This window comes from Drosophila takahashii, chromosome 3L (genome assembly GCF_030179915.1).
Source record: "Drosophila takahashii strain IR98-3 E-12201 chromosome 3L, DtakHiC1v2, whole genome shotgun sequence".
Lineage (NCBI taxonomy): Eukaryota > Metazoa > Arthropoda > Insecta > Diptera > Drosophilidae > Drosophila > Drosophila takahashii.
In genome coordinates, this window is record NC_091680.1 from 12,947,136 (window position 1) to 12,968,013 (window position 20,878).

General features: G+C 42.7%; 5 protein-coding genes across 6 annotated transcripts; 2 read left to right on the forward strand and 3 right to left on the reverse strand.

Moving 5' to 3' along the window:
- Positions 1-341: 341 nt before the first annotated feature.
- LOC108063403 (protein FAM91A1) lies at positions 342-3,584 on the reverse strand. Its single transcript, XM_017150468.3, has 2 exons — positions 1,693-3,584; positions 342-1,639 (listed from the first exon to the last, which is right to left on the reverse strand). Exons 1-2 carry the CDS (start codon positions 3,443-3,445, stop codon positions 675-677), a joined length of 2,718 nt encoding a protein of 905 aa, XP_017005957.2. The 5' UTR covers positions 3,446-3,584; the 3' UTR covers positions 342-674.
- Positions 3,585-4,771: 1,187 nt separating this feature from the next.
- Ube3a (ubiquitin protein ligase E3A) lies at positions 4,772-10,295 on the forward strand. Of its 2 annotated transcripts, XM_017150499.3 has the most exons (9): positions 4,772-4,882; positions 4,938-5,238; positions 5,301-5,555; positions 6,094-6,935; positions 7,000-7,241; positions 7,723-8,283; positions 8,785-8,966; positions 9,030-9,522; positions 9,583-10,295. In XM_017150499.3, exons 2-9 carry the CDS (start codon positions 5,186-5,188, stop codon positions 9,919-9,921), a joined length of 2,967 nt encoding a protein of 988 aa, XP_017005988.2. In that variant the 5' UTR covers positions 4,772-4,882; positions 4,938-5,185; the 3' UTR covers positions 9,922-10,295. The 2 variants fall into 2 exon arrangements, with proteins under 2 accessions (XP_017005988.2, XP_044251898.1); XM_044395963.2 differs by having other exon boundaries at positions 4,840-5,238.
- A 538-nt stretch (positions 10,296-10,833) lies between these two features.
- On the forward strand, positions 10,834-19,924 carry Plod (procollagen lysyl hydroxylase). Its single transcript, XM_017150495.3, has 10 exons — positions 10,834-11,129; positions 12,170-12,255; positions 13,648-13,787; positions 13,843-14,374; positions 14,435-14,688; positions 14,864-14,965; positions 15,018-15,143; positions 18,403-18,529; positions 18,883-19,317; positions 19,379-19,924. Exons 1-10 carry the CDS (start codon positions 11,027-11,029, stop codon positions 19,661-19,663), a joined length of 2,190 nt encoding a protein of 729 aa, XP_017005984.2. The 5' UTR covers positions 10,834-11,026; the 3' UTR covers positions 19,664-19,924.
- nkt (noktochor) lies at positions 15,511-16,293 on the reverse strand. Its single transcript, XM_017150497.3, has 2 exons — positions 15,956-16,293; positions 15,511-15,839 (listed from the first exon to the last, which is right to left on the reverse strand). The coding sequence occupies exons 1-2, from the start codon at positions 16,133-16,135 to the stop codon at positions 15,531-15,533; spliced, it is 489 nt and encodes a 162-aa protein (XP_017005986.1). The 5' UTR covers positions 16,136-16,293; the 3' UTR covers positions 15,511-15,530.
- On the reverse strand, positions 17,194-18,174 carry LOC108063421 (immunoglobulin domain-containing protein oig-1). Its single transcript, XM_017150496.3, has 6 exons — positions 18,036-18,174; positions 17,877-17,980; positions 17,732-17,813; positions 17,603-17,670; positions 17,467-17,542; positions 17,194-17,392 (listed from the first exon to the last, which is right to left on the reverse strand). The coding sequence occupies exons 1-6, from the start codon at positions 18,124-18,126 to the stop codon at positions 17,310-17,312; spliced, it is 504 nt and encodes a 167-aa protein (XP_017005985.1). The 5' UTR covers positions 18,127-18,174; the 3' UTR covers positions 17,194-17,309.
- Positions 19,925-20,878: the final 954 nt, after the last annotated feature.

Sequence of the window (20,878 nt, forward strand, 5' to 3'; positions counted from 1 at the left end):
GAAAATTCATAAAATTAAACTTTTATAATTTATCATTGTTTGTGCTTTTAAAAACATGAATCTAATACTGGGATAGGACAAATGTTTAATTAGCTCGATTATTCTCTTAAAATTAAATCAAATTCCAGACTTTCTAACTTTCTTTAAAAATATTGGGAAACTTCTTCAAATGTGCGGAACAGAACTTCACTAACCCAATTCTCAAAAACTTGCCTAACTTTTTATTGCATTCTGATAACAGCAGATAACAGCTTGATAACCAATTATAAAAACAGGTTACTTTTAAAGTACGCCCCAATAAAACATGAATTTCCCAAGAAATTAAAACGTTTTTTAGTTCGGTAGTTATAAGTTTTAAAATTGCATTTATTCAGACATACATTTATATTTGCACGGGTATGTTAGCTATGCATGTGTATATGGTTGGAGGGCAGGGCACAAAGCCAATCTTTATCTTTCTGTCTCCCCAGGGAGCTTACAAAACTAATAAAAAACGAACGCAAACTTACAGACTGACTGATGCTGACTTGGCTGACGGTTAGCATACATATATGTGAATGCGCTAGCGGTTATATATACGTATATATAAATATAAATCTGTTTACACAAACTGATAAGTAACGGGGGAAAGTAAACGGAATGCGGAATACTTAGTGGGGGAATGTTATATCGATCTATCGCCCGTTCCAAAGGCCCACGTGTCCGTTCTCGAATGCCAGATTGATCCTCGGATGAGGAAGTGGCCTGGTAGCCGCCACCGACTGCCTGGCAGGATCATCCTCGAAGTACAGGCACTGCCGCACAAAGTCCAGGAAAAGATCCTTCGCCTGACTGGCGGACGAGGGCAGGGCCTCCAAATTGGCATCGCTGCAGAGTCCCTGGACCAGCTGCTCGCAGATCCTCGTATTGGTGTCCACATCGAACAGGGGAACGCCAAAGCTAACGTCCAGCAGGGTCCACTCCTCAGTGGCGTCCTCCTCCTCCTCCTCTGGGGAAATCTCCTCCTCCTGCGCCATCGGTATTTCCACGGAACTCTGCGACACCAGATCCGCACGACTGCTGCTGCACTTGGCCAGTTCGCTGGCCAGCACTTGGCTGCAGTCCGGCGAGGTGAACTCATTGGCAGGAGGAGCATGTTCCGGCGTGGCTGCAAAGTGGTTTTCATCGGGACTCTTGAGCTGAAAGCTGGTCACCTCGTTGGTGCTTGGCACATGAATGGGTTTGCTGATCGATGAGCGTTTCTGTCGCTTCAAATGCACCTGCAGCTCGTAGTTTTCGCACCCAAGATCGGGAACCCCGGTGTTCAGGAATGTAATATAGCCGCACTGCTGGCGGAGGTCCAAAAGATTGGACAGCTTGCGCACGGCTCGATGGGCGGCCCACTTTGCCTGTCGTGTCTCCGCTGGCTGGAAAGGAAATGACTCATAGTGAAGCAAGCCGGCTGTGCGGATGCCATAGCCCTGCAGCAGCACACAGCCGTTCTTGAGCTGATCGTTCAGGTTGCGGTAGTTCTCCGAATTAAGCACATATGCATCCGAGTGCAGGATATTCACGAGCAGCTTTCCATAGCCCAAAAATAAGCGAGGCAAGGTTTTCAAAACAGTTCCCCTGCTGAGCAGCAAACTGGGCGGTCCGTAGCCTAAGTAAACGAATATTAATAAATAATAATAATAGTAATAGTATCGATTTAACCTGTGATATGATTGTAGAACAGCTTGCTCCACATGGGCGCCACATCGGAGCTGCGCAGGAATTGGCCAAAGTAGGGAATGCTGAACGTATGACTCAGTGCCGCCGTCAGCGGCGAGGCGGCTATAATGAACTTGTACTTCTTCTCCAGCACGCGATCCCTGGTCTGCCGATCCAGGCCCTCCAGGCACTCCAGCCGCAGCAGATCCAGGCCGCCGGGCAGCAAATGCCGCAGCGAGCAGATGGTGGAACGCAGAATGACGGCGTGGGCAAAGTAGCGCGAAACGTCGCCCTCGCCCTCGGCGTCCAGCAGCGAAACCTGCTCCAGTTCGGCCAGAAAGCTGTCCAAACTCTCCTCGCACAGCTTTCCCACTTCGAACATGGTAACAGCGTGGTTTTTCAGGCCCGGCGACAGGTTGCCCATCATCAGGAAGGCGGTGAGCGTGGAGTCGAAGAGGAAACCCACCCGCTTGCCGCTTTTTGGCAGCGGAGCAGCAGCCTCTGGTTCCATTTCCGAGCTCAGCTCCTGTTCATCGCTGTTGTTCAGCCGCTCCTGCGGCGTGGTATTCAAATTGGCAAAGCTAAAGTCACTGGTGTTGCCGTCCGAGGAGAGATATCCTATGGAACTACTGTCCTTATCCTTCGGCGTCTTCGGGGACGATTCAAAGCTGCTGCTGGCATGTAGGTTGTAGTTCAGCGGCGTGATCTGTGGCGTTTCGGGCGTCTGCTCGCGGTTGTAGCCCTCCCAACTCGCATGATTCGGCTGGTTCAGCTGATCCTGCTTGCGATGGGCAAAGCCCAGGCGGCAAATAAACGAAATGGCCTGCTTGACGCTATCCAATTCCAGTTGCAGCATCTGCGCCAGCTCGGCAATGGTCATGTGCTCATCGGCGCTAACGAAGATCTTGTAGAGCAGATTCTCAAAGTAATCGCCGCTCACGCGGTTCATCACAAAGTTGCGGAGCGGAGGAATGGATATTCTATCCTCCCCACTGATGGGCACATCCAAATAGATCAGACCCTTCCTGTACAGGCTGTGGACGACCTCGTGATCGCATTTCCCAGCCGGCTGGGCACCGAAATCGATGAGGTCATCGAGGAGACCTCGCTCAGAGGGCGTTAAAAACCGGATATCCGCCTCCAGGACATAACCGATGTCCAGTCGCCACCAGGGTTCGATGTGGATGCGCACGGGAAAGCGCGGCAGGAAGTCCAGCGGATTGGGCCGCGAACCGAAGATCAAGGAGCGTGGCGTGTGGGTTTTCAAATCGCTGATCAAGGCCAAATACTCATTTCGGCCTATGCCTAAAACCCTCAGACAATCGGCTGCCGTGAAATTGGGCAGCGTATCGTAGCTTTTGTCGCTCCTTAGCAGCTGACCCAATACATCCAGGTAGTAGTTAAAGGGCGTCACCCTTAGGCCCTTGGTCACAATATCCGCCAGGTGATAGGGAAAGGCGCCCAGACCATTGATGCTCTTCTGCACCAACAGCTCGTAGTAGCGCTGCTCCCGGCGGAACACCTTGGCGGCCAGGTTGCCACGAAAGCGCAGCTGATTCTTCAGGCTGTAGTTAAACACAAACTTCTCGTAATCCCGCTGATTGTTGTGCAGCACGGAACGCAGGTGCACGGGCAGCGATTCCCAGGCGACATTCCCACGCACGCACTGCTGCAGTTGGTTCTGGCAATTACTACCCGATCCCGCGGAGGCAGCGCTGCCTCCGCCTCCGCTGGCCAAATCCTCTTGCTCCGTCATCGCGGCACTCGGACTTTGGGGCTCTCCTGCTGGTCGGTCGGACTAACTCATTCCATTTCCTGCGGAATTCGGTATTTTCCTCCTGCGTTTTATTTTTCTTTTTTGTTATCGATAGAACGATAGGCCCGATAGCAGGTTGTTTGTTTCTACGTCGACAGCTGATAAAAGCCGCGGGTGTTTTGCAACACTAGTAAAATTGCAAGCAAATGCCCCTAATATTTTATCCAGTTCGGTTATCGCAGTAAAAATTTTATTCATTGATTATTATGTTTATTAATACAATGATAATAATAAAATGCAATTTAAAATTCAATGAGCCTTTGCAAATAATATTCTTAAGTACCTAATAATATCGCGAAATGAGTTTAAAAATTACAATCAGTCTGGGTATTCCCTAACCTGTTGAATTGCTGAAATGTTGAATTTTGGTCGGCTGTTAATCAGCTGTTCCCTACAAAGTCAACTTTCAAAAATTTCAGCAATTCAACAGGTTGAAAATTATAGGGGGATTCCCTAAACTGTTGAATTGCTGAATTGTTGAATTTTGGTCAGCTGTTAATCAGCTGTTCTATACAAAGTCAACTTTCAGAAATTTCAGCAATTCAACAGCCTCGAAGCTGCTGAAAATTTTGTTGAATTGCTGAAAAGCCAGAGTTGTCACCTTTTTTTAAAAGTCGTGGCAACTCTGTAACATTTTAGTATCATTAGTACGCATTATTTATTTTAAAATCAACTTAGAAAGCATATTAGTGGTTCTTTTTACCTTGGTAATACTTTTAGACAGTAACTAGCAGTAATAAATCAAATTTTACATGCTTTAAGTTCCGTGAATTTTTTCAACAAATAACAGCTGTTTGAAAATTCAACAGGAAGCCTTTTGGGTCGTTCCCTTAATTGCTGAAATTTTTTGTTGAATTTTCAACAATTCAGCAATTCAACAGTTTAGGGAATCCCCCTTATGTTGAATTGCTGAAAAGCCAGAGTTGTCATCTTTTTTTTAAAAGTCGTGGCAACTCTGTAACATTTTAGTATCACCAGTACGCATTATCTATTTCAAAATCAACTTAGAAAGCATATTTGTGGTTCTTTTTACCTTGGTAACAATTTCAGACAGTAACTAGCAATATTAAATCAAATTTTTCATGTTTAAAGTTTCGTGAAACTATTCAACAAATAACAGCTGTTTGAAAATTAAACAGGAACCATTTTAGGTCGTTCCCCTAATTGTTGACATTTTCTGTTGAGTTTTCAATTCAATTCAGCAATTTAACAGTTTAGGGAATACCCCGATTTTTTTTAAATTTTTTCAAATGTACAACCGACACCTATCGATACCTGCGCCGATACCAGACCTTTCGCACACCGATATTTCCGCGATATTTCAGACCGCGTTTTCCACACTGGCTGATGATGTTCAATTTTGCCCCTGCTTATTTGGTAAACACTACACTTGCGTTTTCAAGTCAAAAATTGCTCGAATAATATATGATAGCCATCATATCGTAAGGAAAAGGAAGCCGGCGTACAGAGCTCGATGCGCGGCCAGCAGAGGCAGCGGCAGAGGCAGAGGCAGAGCAGCGCCAAGCAGAGAATCTAAGGTCACAGCGACACAAAAAAGGGACATCAACATCGATTTTTTTGCACCCTTTTCTTTTTTTTGCGCGTGGGGCACAATATCTGTACGCAAACAAAGAAAGAGGCGGCGGCGGTGGGGGCGTGAGTGCGCAGATTTCAGCGAAGATGAGCGGTGGCGGCGGCGGCGAGGAGGAGCAGCATCTGCCAGGTGTTTCCAGGTGACTAGATTCGTTCATATGAACTTACACATTGCTAACCCACTTTTGTGATCCCCTTCCAGTGCATCAGGATCGGCGGCTGGAACGACTGGCGGTCGAGCCACGCCCGAAATGAAGCGCTCGGCGGTGCGCAGCCTCATCCAGCGGTACTTCCACCAACTGCAGTCCGGCTGCGGGAACGCCCACTGCAGCAACGCCAACTGCGCCTCCAGCGGCAAGGTGGCGCCCATGACGCCCAACGAGGTGGCCGCCCGGGCACTGCAGCTCTTCTCGCAGGACGCACAGCTCTGCGAGGCGTCCACATCGGCGGCCAGCAGGTGGGAAATCCTTCTTACACAAGTCAGGATTTAGGAGTAATTTATAGTCTTCTGTTAGGTATTTGTGGTCTAGTGGTTGCTAGGAACCATTTGGGATACTTTATGGTGTCCACTAGTTTGGTAGTTGGTAGTAGTTCCCTGAATTCCAGGCATTTTAAGGTTTATAAACTGATTTTTTGACCTAATGTTTGGCTAAGCCGGTGATCTTTCAGGAAACCAGTCTTAAAACTAAATTTCATACACCATGTATACGTTTTTTAAAGCATTTTTCTTAAGATTTAACTCCCCTGACCTATAGTTAGTTCCTTTAGTGGCTAGGAACCAAATGGTGTCCACTAGTTGGTAGTAGTTCCTTGAATTACAGGCACTTAAGGCATTTTTTGGTCCAAACCGGTGATCTTTCAAGAAACCAGTCTAAAAACTGAATTTATCATCGTCTACAAGTTTATCAAAGCATTTTTCTTAAGATTTTTTTCCCCTGACTTGTTAAAACCCACAATCTGCACCTTGAAATCTCTGAAACTAATCCCCCTATCAGTCCCCAGGACGTGGACATGCTCTCCCCCAACGACAGCAGCAGCAGCAGCAGCGGCAGCTCAACGAGCACCATTACCTCCGCCAGCACGACCACCACGACCAGCAGACAGTCGCAGAGTGCGCCGGCAGCCGTTGTGGTGGCTGTCTCCAGTCCCAATCCTGTCCAGAGTGTGCCCCAGCTGGATCTCGGCGGCGTGGAGGCCTCCGAGGGCGACTCGGAGCCCTGTACGCCCACCCTGCCGCCCGTCCAGAGCCTGGACGCCAACAGTCTGATGGCTCTGTACGAGCAATGCAGGGCGGCCGAGAGTTACGACCGGATTTGCCACGCCATCGGCGATGTTTTCTCCAGCGTGGACAGACTTAGCAAGAGCTTCGTACGCTGCGCAGAACCAGCGGCTTCCAGTAGCCTCCAGGAGCTGCTGGCCAATCCGCCGGAGGCTTTGAACAAGGAGCAGCTGCGAACGCTGGAGGGTGAGCACGACAAGGACGAGGACAGCACACAGCAGGTGGAACAGCAGGAAGAGGTAGCGACGGAGGAAGTAGTAGCAAATCCTACAGAAGCAGATCCCGAAGCGGAGCCCGAGGAAGAGGACGAGGACGTGCCCATGGCTCAACCGTCGGAGGCAGCGGCCGGGGAGGATCCCTCCCAAAGCAGCGACACGCAGGTGGATTTGCCGGGACTGCGACGTGTGCAGCGGCTCCTCTTCGGCTGCCAAACGCGTGCCATTACGGACAAGCTGACCAGCAGCGTCATCCAATTGGCCGACTGGGTGCACTACATGCGACCCGATTGGGAGAAGGTCGTCCACTGTCTGGTCATCTGCTTCGATCTGGCCACCAATAGTGAGTTATTGAATTTGTACCCTTATGGGATGTTTAATTTAAAGATTGCTTCGCCTTTTCGTAGCCAACAACAGTGTGGTGGACATGGACTACCTGGACAGGGTGCTGCCCAAGCTGTGTCATGCGGCGGCGGCCATGCCTGTGCCCGCCCAGGCGCGTCTGGCCAGGATCTGGGCGGCCCACTGTTCGGATCAGCTGCAGTCATTGGTGGCCGCCTGCCAGCAGCAGATAACGCTGCAGGTGCTCCTGGACGAGGAATCCATGCGCGAGAATGGCTCCATCATCAGCGTGACCAAAGTTTTGAAGGTAATTAACTTGTGGTTGCTTGAAGCTTTAACTTTGCGATTTTTTCTATAAAAACTGGTTGAATGGATTTGATTCAAACCTTTTGTATATTATTAAGTTTCATTTAAATAACATCCACTAATTTTTATAGCCGATACTATCGGCTAATATATCGGTGGCAAAGCCATAGCTGGAACACTATTAAAAAAAGGCGTTTTGCGGTGTTCACTGTACGTTCGCTAAAAATGATCGGATTTCCATTTTGTTTTTACATTTCGCTTAAGAATTAAAAAAACCCGATCCCTGGGAAGCCCTTATTTTGATATTTTATTTTTCACTATTTATTTTGATATTTCAAAGTCAAAGATGCGTTTTTCACCTAAAAAATGTGACTTTCGGCTTTAAAAAAAATTTTTAAGTTAAAAAATAAAAAAAAACGCTTCCCAGGGTTCGCCTTAAATAACTTATTAAATTTTCCGGGAAAATTTTTCCCCTCTATTAGATTGTTTTCTATGCCAACATCCTGGCCAGCGAGCTGGAGCGACCCTCTTGCCGGCTGCCGCTGGAGGGCAGGACGGAAGCAGCGGACACCTCGGCATCCGGCAGTGCAACAGTAGAGGACGATCTGTTCGCCTACAACTCGGTGCTGCAGCCGCACATGCCCAAGTTCGCCGAGGATCAGCTGGAGAAGGCGCTGCAGGTGTGGGCCATCGATTGCCGGAGGCCACTGGTGCCGCTGGAGGAGTTCTACAACGAGGCGCTCAGCGAGAACATCCAGATGCACCACGACTACCTCTCCTACAAGACGTTGGCCATGGAGAGCGAGCTGGGCTCCGGCCACACGAACTATTTCTCGTTCATGCTGTACGCCTTTATCCTCACGCCGGCCACGAAAGTGGATGCCTTGTACTACGACAGCCGAATGAGGATGTACAGCGAGCGCTACACCTCGCTCTACTCGATCCTCAACAACTTTGGCCAGGACGGGCAGGATGGAACTCCGCGGCCGGATCTTAAGCTGACTGTGCGCAGGGACCAACTCATCAACGATGCGCTCATTGGGGTGGGTACTTGTATATTAGAGCCCTGCGTGAATTATTCCATTTTTGGTTTATCATAGTATGCCATGAAATTTCTGATTTGCTTGATTCAATTCTATGTGAAATAAATTGAATGTTTTTCTAATTTATTTCGAATTGAATGAATAATTTTTATGAATTTGCCAGATTTTGTTGTGCCTTTTAAGAACAAGAAGTGGAAATTTTTTAACAAATCAATGTTAACTGCATAACAAATAAAATTCAGGGAATTTTAATCACGAAATGATTACTTCTTCTAAAGAAATTGTCGTTTGAATTATTTCGGAATTAATGCCATTCATTCATTCAATTCTATTAAACTCAAAATTCAAATTCATTCAATTCTATTAAGCTTAAAATTCTAATTAATTCATTCATATAAAACAAAAAATTCAAAATAATTCATTGAATCCATTCATGCTGGGCTCTATTATATATATGCTTCCCAGTTAACTCATAAACTAAAATAAACATTTTTCTTTCAGCTGGAACTGGTGGCCATGAGCAGTCCCAAGGATCTCAAGAAGCAGTTGGTGGTGGAGTTCGTCGGAGAGCAGGGCATCGATGAAGGCGGCGTATCCAAAGAGTTCTTCCAGCTAATTGTGGAGGAGATTTTTAATCCAGCTTTTGGAATGTTCATACAGCAGGAGGAAACCAACAATATGTGGTAGGATTTTAATCGGGTTTATTTTGTATAAAGTACACTATCTACATTATCTTAACCCTCCAGGTTCAATGCCACACCCTTCGAGAACGGCGCTCAATTCACCCTGATCGGTATCATCATCGGCCTGGCAATCTACAACAACGTGATCCTGGCCGTCAACTTCCCCATGGTGGTCTACCGCAAGTTGATGGGCTACTGCGGCACCTTTGCGGACCTCAGCGACTGGAGTCCCACGCTGCACAAGAGTCTGAAGTCCATGCTGGACTACCAGGGCCAGGACATGGAGGAGGTCTTCGACCAGACCTTCAAGATCAGCTACAGCAACGTGTTTGGCGAAATGGTGGAGCACGAACTGGTGCCGAATGGCAAGGAGGTGCTGGTGGGGCAGCACAACAAGCAGCTGTTCGTCAACCTGTACAGTGACTTCCTGCTGAACACGAATATCCAGCAGCAGTTCAATGCCTTCCGCAAGGGCTTCGAAATGGTCACGGATGAGTCGCCACTGAAGCTGCTCTTCCGACCCGAGGAAATCGAGATGCTGGTCTGCGGCAGTCGGGTGAGTAGCGGCATGTTTTTAATGAATGAACTCGTCTTTATTGCTTGAAATTCTCTGCAGGAGTTCGACTTTGTGGAACTGGAGCACTCGACGGAATACGAGGGCGGCTACACGGATGAGACTCAGATTATCCAGGATTTCTGGAGCATTGTGCACGCGATGCCCAACGAGTCGAAGCGCAAGCTGCTTGAATTCACGACGGGATCGGCGCGTGTTCCGGTGGGCGGGCTCAAGTGCCTGCGGCTGTTGATCACGCGACACGGTCCGGATAGCGACCGGCTGCCTACCTCGCACACCTGCTTCAACGTGCTGCTCCTGCCCGAGTACAGCAGCCGCGAGAAGCTGGAGGAGCGCCTGATGAAGGCAATCAACTACTCAAAGGGCTTCGGCATGCTTTAATCCAAGCCCTTTTAGGGCATTCTGTCACCAAGTCCAAACCTCCAAGTCCAAGTCTGTCATCGGAACTGACCCACCTCTCTGGGATGAAGAAGGAGAAGATTTTAATGGGTTTGAGTTCGTTTTGGGTTCTGCCATTTATTTTTGATACGACCTGTTCAATGAGACAATATACATACTGAATATATATGCTCAATTTATGGTGCGATGGCTAGCGAGCAGACCGAACGGACACGCGATTTTGTTTCCCTTTGTCGCCCAGTTAAATGTAAATACACACCACATACCGCATTATGTGCATTCACCTTTGTAACACCCACATTTATACCGCAACGCGCTGAATATTTTCCTAAATAAATTTAAAGTTGTGCGCCGAAGCGACTGCGATTGGAAGTAATTCGTTACTAAGGGTTTAAAGGGAAATATACACATATTATTGAATGTATTAAATGAAATGCTTGTTATTTTTTAACACTGTGGGAAAGATTGATCACTTAGGGTCTCATCTTAGTTAAAATTGAGATTCTTATAATAGAAATTTCCATTGGGTCCCAAAAAAAAAAAAAAAAGAAGGATTTATAACAAATTTTTTTTAAACATTTCAAAGCTTCAAAAAAATTCCCAAATCATTAATTTTTTTTAGTTACGTTACCATTGCTTTCCTGGATAATGTTGATTAAACTTCTAAAAAAAAACCTTCAAAACTTTCCAGTTTTTAGGTTTTCAATATGTATTTCGGAAAAGAGCAAAATAGACTCTTCTCGAAAAATTTTTAAAATATGAAAATCCATTTAAAAAAAACAGTGGGAATACTCTATTCCACACCAGCTGGTCCATAGAATGTTGTGGATTTTTTAGGGTATTTCTTCGAGACATGGTATTCTTTAACGGCCATTCCGCGGTCACACAGTTGTTATTCGCGTTTCTGATTGGAATCCGTGCGGTGTTTCCCGAAACTGAAATTTTTGGGACTCCCTAGTTTTTGATTTTCCCAACACTTTTTCAAAATAATGCAACTAGTATAACGTAAAGTACACTCTAGAAAATCTCAGACGCCGTTCGCGAGTGCTTGTGTGAGTGAGAGAACGCAAATTCCAGCATAAAAAAAATGCAACAACAAAGCGCTTTGTTTTTGTTGCTGCTGGCTGTGACGTCGCAAGGAGCAGTCAGCGCAGACGCCGACGTCGCTGCAGCGGAGTCCAATTGGAATGGTTTGTTTTTAAATTCTAACTAGAATGAGTTCATCAACAGGCACAGAAAATTATACTGCATTCATATGAGCGGCTTTCAAGTGCATCCCACTCACGTAGTCCAGAATACACAGAACAAAATGCATATAACATCACAATAAATTTAAAGAGAGTACAAGTCATTCTGGACCAAACATTAGATCTTCAAATTTAAAATATATTTTTTTAGAACATTTATATTTAATAGTAAAATTGAAGAAAAATTTGCCTTATTTCATTGGACATAGATAGGGATTGAACCCGGCTTTTTGCTACCAGCTAATCTACAATAAATTTTCATTTCAACCCTTATTATTTGATAAATTAAATTTAAGAACAATTTAAGAAATATAATAATTCAATTTTAAATTAAGGGACATATATTTTTCCAACACTTTTTAGTTGCATTTCGAAATACTTTTTTCCCTGTGTATATGTACTACATATCTCTGAGAATTTGTTTATGATCCATACACCATCTCACTTCCCCTCGTCTTTAAAAGTTCCTTTTGTTTTCATTCCGCTTTGATGTTTGCGGTCGTTTACTCTGAAATTGCATGGAAACGGAGCAGATGCAGATGCAAGTATTCAGATGCATCTGCATCCCAGATAGAAGATACAAAATGGTTCTAGAATATTTTTTTTTTACATATTCATAAATTAGCCCCTTTAACCGGCTCAACTTGTTGGCTAATATTCATATGACCGGTTAATGCTCGACATAAAACAATGACTTGACAAAACAATACATATTTAAGTTTTTGTCATTCTAATTTAATCCAATTTCCATAATGTATTTGTGGCCCCATAAAATAATTCATTTTAGATGACAGTAGAGCTTACTATACTTCGACAAACAGTTGCTTGACAATCTTTTAATATAATAGGAATATAAATAAACCAAATTTATTATAAATTCTAGTTAAAAATGTTTTTCTGTAAACCATATTTACCCTCTATAAATCTCTACTAAAAACATTCATCTTAAACTTCCAAACGTTCTGATTTTCTCTCATTCACAGACAAAATCAAAGTGTTCACTGTGGCCACTGAACCCACCGATGGCTATTATAGATATCGCCGATCTTCACGAGTCTACGACATTGAGGTAAGACCCATATTGAATGTGAAATTCTTATTAATTAGAACAATCTAAAATCGTGATAAAGAATCTTTCACACTGGATATCTAAGATGTGGTTTGCGAACAGCCGTTAGATACAATTATTAAGCGGTTGAATATGGAAACTTGACAAGTTGTAAATTGTAGAGACGTTAAAACAAACACGTTGATTAATATGAAGTCAAATATATAACAAACTTATTAGGTCAATATCTCAGATTTGATAATAAAATTAAAAATTCAGCACAATAAATACAGTTATAATATTCTTTCTGACCAAAAATTGGCAAACTTTTATGGTTTTGAGAACATCTGCCGCCAACTGTGTATATGGAAATTTGTGTTGATTGTTATTGATGAATTTCTAATTTGATGTCTCTCAGACAATCGAATCTTCATAAAAACTAGTATATAAATAAGAACATAAAATGTATGACAGATAAGAACTGAGCGAGAATATGTCTTTTATGACTACCAAGACTTGCCCGGTGGCTTGGCACACTTAGGAAACATTGTATTGTTTAAATGTCTGGTTAGTATATAGTAGCTATATATATGTAGATGAATAGTTCTACCCAAACATCCGGCGGCGACCGATTTTCTGATGTGGAGCAGCGAGATTGGCTGGACATTGTGAGGCAAAGAAAACATATAGGTAACATATAGTGCACACATGTTGGAATCACGTAGTCCAGACAGATTGGGTGCAGTTGCCGGGTAATTAGCACAATACATTAAGATTTCGTTCCCTTTCTGTGTTGATAGCTTAGAACTTTCTATACCAAATTAAAGTTAAAGCGAGATTCCGCTTATCAGGCTAAGAATATGTGACACTTTTTGTATGGTTTCAAAATGATTTTTTTATTCAAAAATAAATACTCGACAACAAAATGTGCTGATAAGCTGGTTTACCCGGCTTTTTCATGAAGCTGATCTCTCCCCTTTGTTTTGAATTTCATTTTTGTGTATGTATATATACACACACTCTATAAGAACTGTGCGACCCAAGTCATTTGATCTCGCAGACATTGCTAAGTGAATAAATTTCGGGGGTTGGGTTCTTGACTTATTTGTATGAATATTTGTAATTTCCACTTAGATTTGTTTAATTTATTTTGGTACTTTTTATCAGTCTCTAAAAATAAAAATTAAGTGAGATTGGGAGTTTTGCTCTTAGCATAATTTATGCAGTAGAATTCTTTGGTATATGCTCGTGGACTTAATTTAAAACCTATAGGACTAGTTGTCACCCAGCAACCGCTTATAAATTAAATTCAGAACCACTTGCTACGATATTTTTTGAATGACTGTTTGATAATCCAGTTTCCACTTGGCATCTGTATTAATTCTATAATAACCATAATTTAATCTCCAAAAGGTGACTACTCTTGGCCTGGGAGAAGAATGGAAAGGAGGGGATATGCAAAAACCAGGAGGCGGTTTCAAGCTCAACCTTCTGCGAGAAGCCATTGCGCCCTATAAAAATGATCCAGAAATAATAATCCTCTTTACAGACAGGTATGTACTTTAAGTAGAAGAGAAGAACATCAATTTAATAAATTATATTTTTTAGCTACGATGTAATTATCACGACTACGCTGGATGAGATTTTTGACAAGTTCAAGGAGTCGGGAGCCAAGCTGCTCGTCTCAGCCGAGAAATACTGCTGGCCGGATAAAAGTCTGGCTAACGACTATCCCGAAGTGGAGGGCAAGGCCTCCAGATATCTCAACTCCGGAGCCTTTATGGGATATGCACCACAAGTGTTCGGCCTCCTGGAGGATCCAATTGAAGATACTGCCGACGATCAGCTGTATTTAACCAAGATTTTCCTCGACGAGACCAAACGTGCCAAGCTGGGCATGAAGTTGGACACACAATCGCGGCTATTCCAAAATCTCCATGGCGCCAAGAATGACGTAAAGCTTAAGGTGGATCTCGAGACCAATCAGGGAGTCCTGCAGAATGTGGACTTCATGACCACGCCGGCCATTATCCATGGCAACGGACTGAGCAAGGTGGATCTGAATGCATATGGCAACTATTTGGCCAGGACTTTCAACGGCGTCTGCCTGTTTTGCCAGGAAAATCTCCTAGACTTGGATGTATGTAGTTTTGGATTTGTTTTCTTAGCTTGTTTGTTTATTATTCGATTTATTTTGTAGAACTCCAAACTTCCTGTGATTTCTTTGGCTCTGATTGTCACGCAACCCGTGCCTTTCTTCGACCAGTTCCTCGAAAGCATTGAGAAGCTAAATTATCCCAAGGAAAAGCTCCATTTACTCATCTACAGCAATGTTCCCTTCCACGATGATGACAGCAAGTCGTTTGTGACCAAGCATGGCGAAAAGTACGCCACCGCCAAATATGCACTTTCTACTGATGAACTGGACGAACGCCAAGGCAGGCAGTTGGCCCTGTAAGTCTTAAAAGTATAATCTTAAGTTCAGATGCTGAACTAACAGATTTAGCATGAACTTCTGCATTAATTAAATTAAAAGTTTGCTTGCCTGGAGCTATAAAAAAGCATTACTATACCTATTTCTACTATATTTTTCTTTAATAATTTAATTATTTTATTTTATTTTTTCCAGGGACAAGGCTCGACTCCACCACAGCGATTATATATTCTACGTGGACGCAGATGCGCACATTGACGATAGCGAGGTGCTCCGGGAAATGCTCAGGCTGAATAAGTAGGTCAAGGCTCCTGTAATCTGATTCCAAATAGTAATTATCCACTTGCAGGCAATTTGTGGCGCCGCTGTTCACCAAGCACCAAGAGCTGTGGAGCAACTTCTGGGGAGCCCTTTCCGAGGGAGGTTACTATGCCAGGTCGCACGATTACGTGGACATTGTCAAGCGTGAACTGATGTAAGTAAAAGTTCGGATTTCCGGGGATGCAGGCATTTTATTTTCTTATGTCCAGAATTCCCAAAGATAATATAGGTAGTGTTGAGATTGTTTTTATAAAACGTAGAACCTATATATTTAAAGTTTTCTTAAATATCGTTTGGATCTAAAAAACGATCGACAATTGGAATCAGTTTATTATAAAAGATAATATGAAATCATGATTTTTGGAATATCCCCATGTTTATTATCATAAACAAAAAACGGTTTACAAAACCAAATTACTGCCAATTAAGAAAGTTTTCCTTCGGCATAAAAATAAATTCCTGTCTCAATATGACGGACATATTCACCGAATATTTTCTTATGAAATTTTGAAATAAAAACGATGACAAGGGATTCTTCCGATCAGTCGAAGGCAATGGAGAAATCTGTCTTGAAACTGCGCCGATCGATGGAGTACATGTTGTCCGCAGTGCACTCGTAAAGACCGGCGTCCATTTGGGTAGCCGGATCGATTTCGATCTTCGACTTGACCTTGTCGTCGCCAATTCGCCACTCGTGAACGTGCATATAGAGGTGCTGATAGATCTCCGCCCCGTCCTTGTACCACGTGATATGGGGTCGGGGATTTCCCTTGGCCACGCAGAGAAAGGCGATCTTGTGGCCCAAAACGTACTCAAGATCAAAGTGAGAGGCTTGCAGGATTTTGGCGCCCTAGGAAAAAATTAAGGAACTTTATAAATTTCGGAATTTATTTGGTTTTGACTTTTAAGCATGAAACTTTCACTAAAAATTGCACTTTTAATATACATACACCATAATATACTCACATTATTATTGTTGTAGTACTGATCAGACTCCGGATCTCGATATTTTCCGGTAATGGGCAGACCGATCTGCACCCTGGACTTGGTCCGTCCACGGCCACGCCCTCGTCGCGCCTCGCAAATGGGCGTGGCCAGCATGAGCAGCCCCAAAGCGAGGCAGATGATCAGGCACTTGACCTGCATGACTCTCCGGATAGTGGGGATATATTGCTGGCGGAGATCACGATCGCTTTTTTTCTGCTGCTGGCGGCGTTGCTGTGCGAATCTCGTTTGCTCGGTGACTGATCCACTCGGCCAGACTCTGCACCACTCTGCTCATCTCATCTCAGCTCATCTAATTTGCCACAATTGTCCGGCGGACTTAATCCGTTTGGTGTGCTCTCGAAACTCGCCGCTTGCGGCATTTGATTCTGTGTTGGCTTTCTCATCGCCGCATTTCCATATTTCACTCAATTCCCTGGCTTGATTTTATTTGCACGCTGCCTGATATCGCTCGCCATAGGAGCACCCCTTTCCGTATGGCTTGCTGGGAATCGGTCTAGTTTACAGTGGCCATGGGACGACGGTACTGCGTATGTGGGAGAGTCTATCAAATAGTTTGAAGATCGAATTCATTTTCCAGAAAAAATATTATATTTTAATACGTTTTTCTTGAGATTCATTTTTAAAATCATTAACTCAGGACTCTGCAAATTATTTTAGTCTTCTATTAAATAAATTTATCTTTTGAAATAATCCTTTTGAATTTAATTGAATGAATTTAATCAAATTAATTTAATATCTTTAAAAATACAAAAATTACTCAAGTTCAGTTCAAAGTAAAGCGTTATGGTAAAAATCTTTGTAATTTTATATCATTTCTAAAAAATTGAGTATTAAAATGCCTAGAATAAAAATTACAAATACTCTTAAGCAAATAGATTACAAATATTTTACTAAAAGTAAAACTAATTTAATATTTGAAATCCTTACTCAATCGTTTTGTCCCACTGTATCCTTTTGGAGGCTGTGGAGCACTCAACACTTTTGAACCAAAAAGCCTCGGTTTGTTTGGTTTGCTTTCACACATTTTAATAAAATAAATGCAAAAAAATTACTTGAATTGGGTAATTGAGTCAATTTGTCGGCTTTGTGCGCATACACACTTGGGTATTTTAGAACTCACAGATACGGACACAGGTACATACATAAAAGGCGAAAGGTCGTACTCAAATAGATGTTAAGTTTCCACAAAGCGAGACGCAAAAAAGTATTTTTAAATAATTTTTTATTTAATTGTATGCTTTAAAGTTACATTTCAGTTTACAGGGTCAGAGATTTCAATTGTGCATTTAAAAATGGTATTTGTAAACTTGGCTCAAAAGTTAACCATTACATAGTCCGTGCGAAAACCGCGACGATCGATGGCGTAGATATTGTCCGCTTGGCACTCGTAAAATCCTGAGACATAAATCGAAAAACATTATTAAAATTACTTATTTTAATAAATACAAATTCTTTAACAGTTTACTTACCAGCATCCATTTGTGTGGTTGGATCAATTTCCATTTTAGATTTAACAATGTTTCCATCAATATGAGATTCGTGTACCTGTTGAAGCAAAGAACATTTTATAAGATAATATTTTGGAATATATCTTTTCTTGATTACCTGGAAGAATCGATGCTGGTAGAGCTCTGCTCCATCCTTGAACCATGTGATAGTTGGCCGTGGGTTGCCTAAAACCGAGAAATCCCTGGACTAAGTGATTCATTTAACCTATACATATGTTACTCTCACCTTGAGCCATACAAAAGAAAGTAATCTTGCGTCCCAGGGTATAGTCCAACTCGAAGTGTGAAGACTTTATGATCTTGGCGCCCTGAATAATATTTTTATAATTTAATATATTATAATTGAGATTATTTATCCTTGACCCACTCACATTCTCGTGATCATAATAGTTGACGGCATCCTGTGATCGGTGTTGGATGACCACGGGTTTTTTGCCCGTATAGTTGCGACGCTCCGTCTTTCCCGCAGTACTTCCTACGAAGATATCCATTGTTTAAATCTTATATTAGAGCATTTTAATTATACTTGCTTTGGGCTGCTATATAGATGAGATCCCCGAATATTAAGAAGCAGAAGCAGAGGAGTACAATCCGATCTAAATTCCAGATGCCACGAGGCATTATTGTCGAGCCGGGATTCCGATCGTTTACGGTGAATGTTGTTTTCAAACTGCGCTCCCGAGTTCCGAACAGAACGCCATCCACTCCGTTCTAATCTGAGCGCTTTGATTGAATTAAGTGGATCTAGTTGGGGGCCTTTGGCGGTGCGACGTCACTTTCCATTTTTGCAACATTGTTGCAGATTCGCTGGACATCGGAATCGTTGTGCTCTCGACTTTATCGGTCGCCCTGTTTTGACTACGACATTCATCACTTTTATTTTCCCTTCTTTTCCAGCGGAATATTCAATGTGCCCCATGTGACAAGTATTTATCTGGTGAAGAAGTCTGCCTTCGATGCCATCTCCTTCAAGCATAACGATTTCGATTCCGACATGGCCATGTGTGAGTCTCTAAGGAATGCGGTAAGTTTTAAGAAATATGGGAAAATTAATTAAAAATCATTGTCGAATAAAATTATTTTTTCACCTATTTTAAAAACCTGATTTTCTTGAGTCTAACGATACAATATTTAGTTTACCTTTAGTATTCCATATTTATACGTTTTTTAGTCCATTTGCGATTAGATTTATCAAATGCTTTTAATTTTTAACACAATTTGTCAAGATTTTATGATAAATATTTTAAGATATTTTAATAAATTTTCAGGAGATTCTGGAATGTTTTAGACTATTCTAACCACATTTTATTCGACCCAATCTTCAGTTAATTGCGAAACTATATTAGTCAGTATTAACGTGTCCACTCTTCTCCTCAGGGCATCTTCATGTACGTTAGCAATCTGCGCACTTTCGGCCACTTGGTCAACGCCGATTACTTCAATAGTACGGTGACACGTCCGGATTTCCATACGCTGTTCAGCAACCGCTTAGATTGGACGAAGAAGTACATTCACCCGAACTACTCGCTCCAGCTGAACGAAGACTACACGATTCCGCAGCCGTGCACGGATGTCTTTTGGTTCCAGATCGTGACGGACGCGTTCTGCGACGATTTGGTGGCCATCATGGAGGCGCACAACACCTGGTCGGACGGCAGCAACAGCGATAGCCGACTGGAGGGCGGATACGAGGCGGTGCCCACGAGAGACATCCACATGAAGCAGGTGAACCTGGATCAGCTGTATCTCAAGTTCCTTCAATTGTTTGTGCGTCCGCTGCAGGAGCGTGTCTTCACTGGCTACTACCACAATGTGAGTTATTATATTAATATAAAATAATAATATATAATAATATTAATTAATTTTTCCGTAGCCTCCCCGATCGCTTATGAACTTCATGGTGCGCTATCGACCGGATGAACAACCGTCATTGCGACCCCATCACGACTCCTCCACCTACACCATCAACATCGCGATGAACCGGGCGGGAATCGACTACGAAGGCGGCGGCTGTAGGTTCATTAGGTACAACTGTTCCGTGACCGAAACGAAGAAGGGTTGGATGCTGATGCACCCCGGTCGACTGACTCACTACCACGAGGGTCTGCTTGTCACCAAAGGCACTCGCTACATCATGATTTCCTTCATCGATCCGTAGAGTAGCTATAAGATATACTCTCAATCAAACTGCCATATTGGCCACTCCAAAGAACTGCAGACTAAGCCCAATGAACTACTTTGTTCCGATGGAATTGCGGCATCGGCCCTCCGTTTCTGATGATTTTACACACTACTTTGAGATCGATAGCTTTAGGTTCCCCCAATGAATCTGTTGCAGCCTTAAGTTAATTGTAAGATTTTTTACCAAGTGCAAAGTGTTCAATTTTTGACTAAATAAATTAATTCATTTATTGATTAACTGATTTTGGTTGTTATTGGTTATTCGAATTATCTGTTTTTAAAATGGTTTTTGGGGCTAATTTAGAATAGTAATATATTTTGGATATGAATCCTATTATTTGGAACTGTCCCATAGTATCGCTGTCAACGAAATGCTGTTAAGTCAGCCGCTGTTACATCAGCTGTATCACCCAAGCAGTACAGCACCACTAACAGCTCCGCCTCCCACGCAAGCAACATTAACAGGCAGCGGGTCTTATACGAACTTATACCCAGCAAGCAAAGTTATGTGTCTGATGAAGTATAGTTTTAGAGCCTTTTCTAAGTAGTACAATTGTAGTAAATCTGTAGATTCCAGATCATTGCGCCGTAAAGGTTCTCACACCACAAAAATATTTGTAGAATAGTTTAAAGCGCAAGTGATTAGACCGCTGAACTACCGAATTTCACACTTTTGGAGTAATTTTTAAGGCAAATCGCCCTTGTGTTTAGAAAAATTTAGGGCAATTCGCCGTTGGATTTAGAAAAGGTCAAAATATTAGAAAAATAGAAAAATTAGCCCTAAAAATATTTTTTTATGGTCACCTGCCTTGAATTTATGGCAAATTTGTCGTGAAAATATAAAATTTTTCTCAGTGCAAGGCGAAAATTTTTTTAGGGCAATTTTTTAAAATGTAGAAAAATATTTTTACGAGTGTATAAAAAAGTATCAGCAAACATACGGAAAACGCTCAAGTTGTTTGCTGGGTTATTCGAACTTATACAAAGAACTTATACAAATTTGTACTTACTCCATGTATTTAAGCGCTGTGCAAGGCACGCTCTCTGTTATTGCTCGATTTTCGTCCGCGAAGCTGGTTTGTTCTTATTTTCAAAAATAACAAGGAGTATCAATAAAAAACTAGCTCTAAGGCCAAACAAAACATTCAAAAATCATCAAATTAGCTTGCGAATTTAAACACAAATTTAGGGA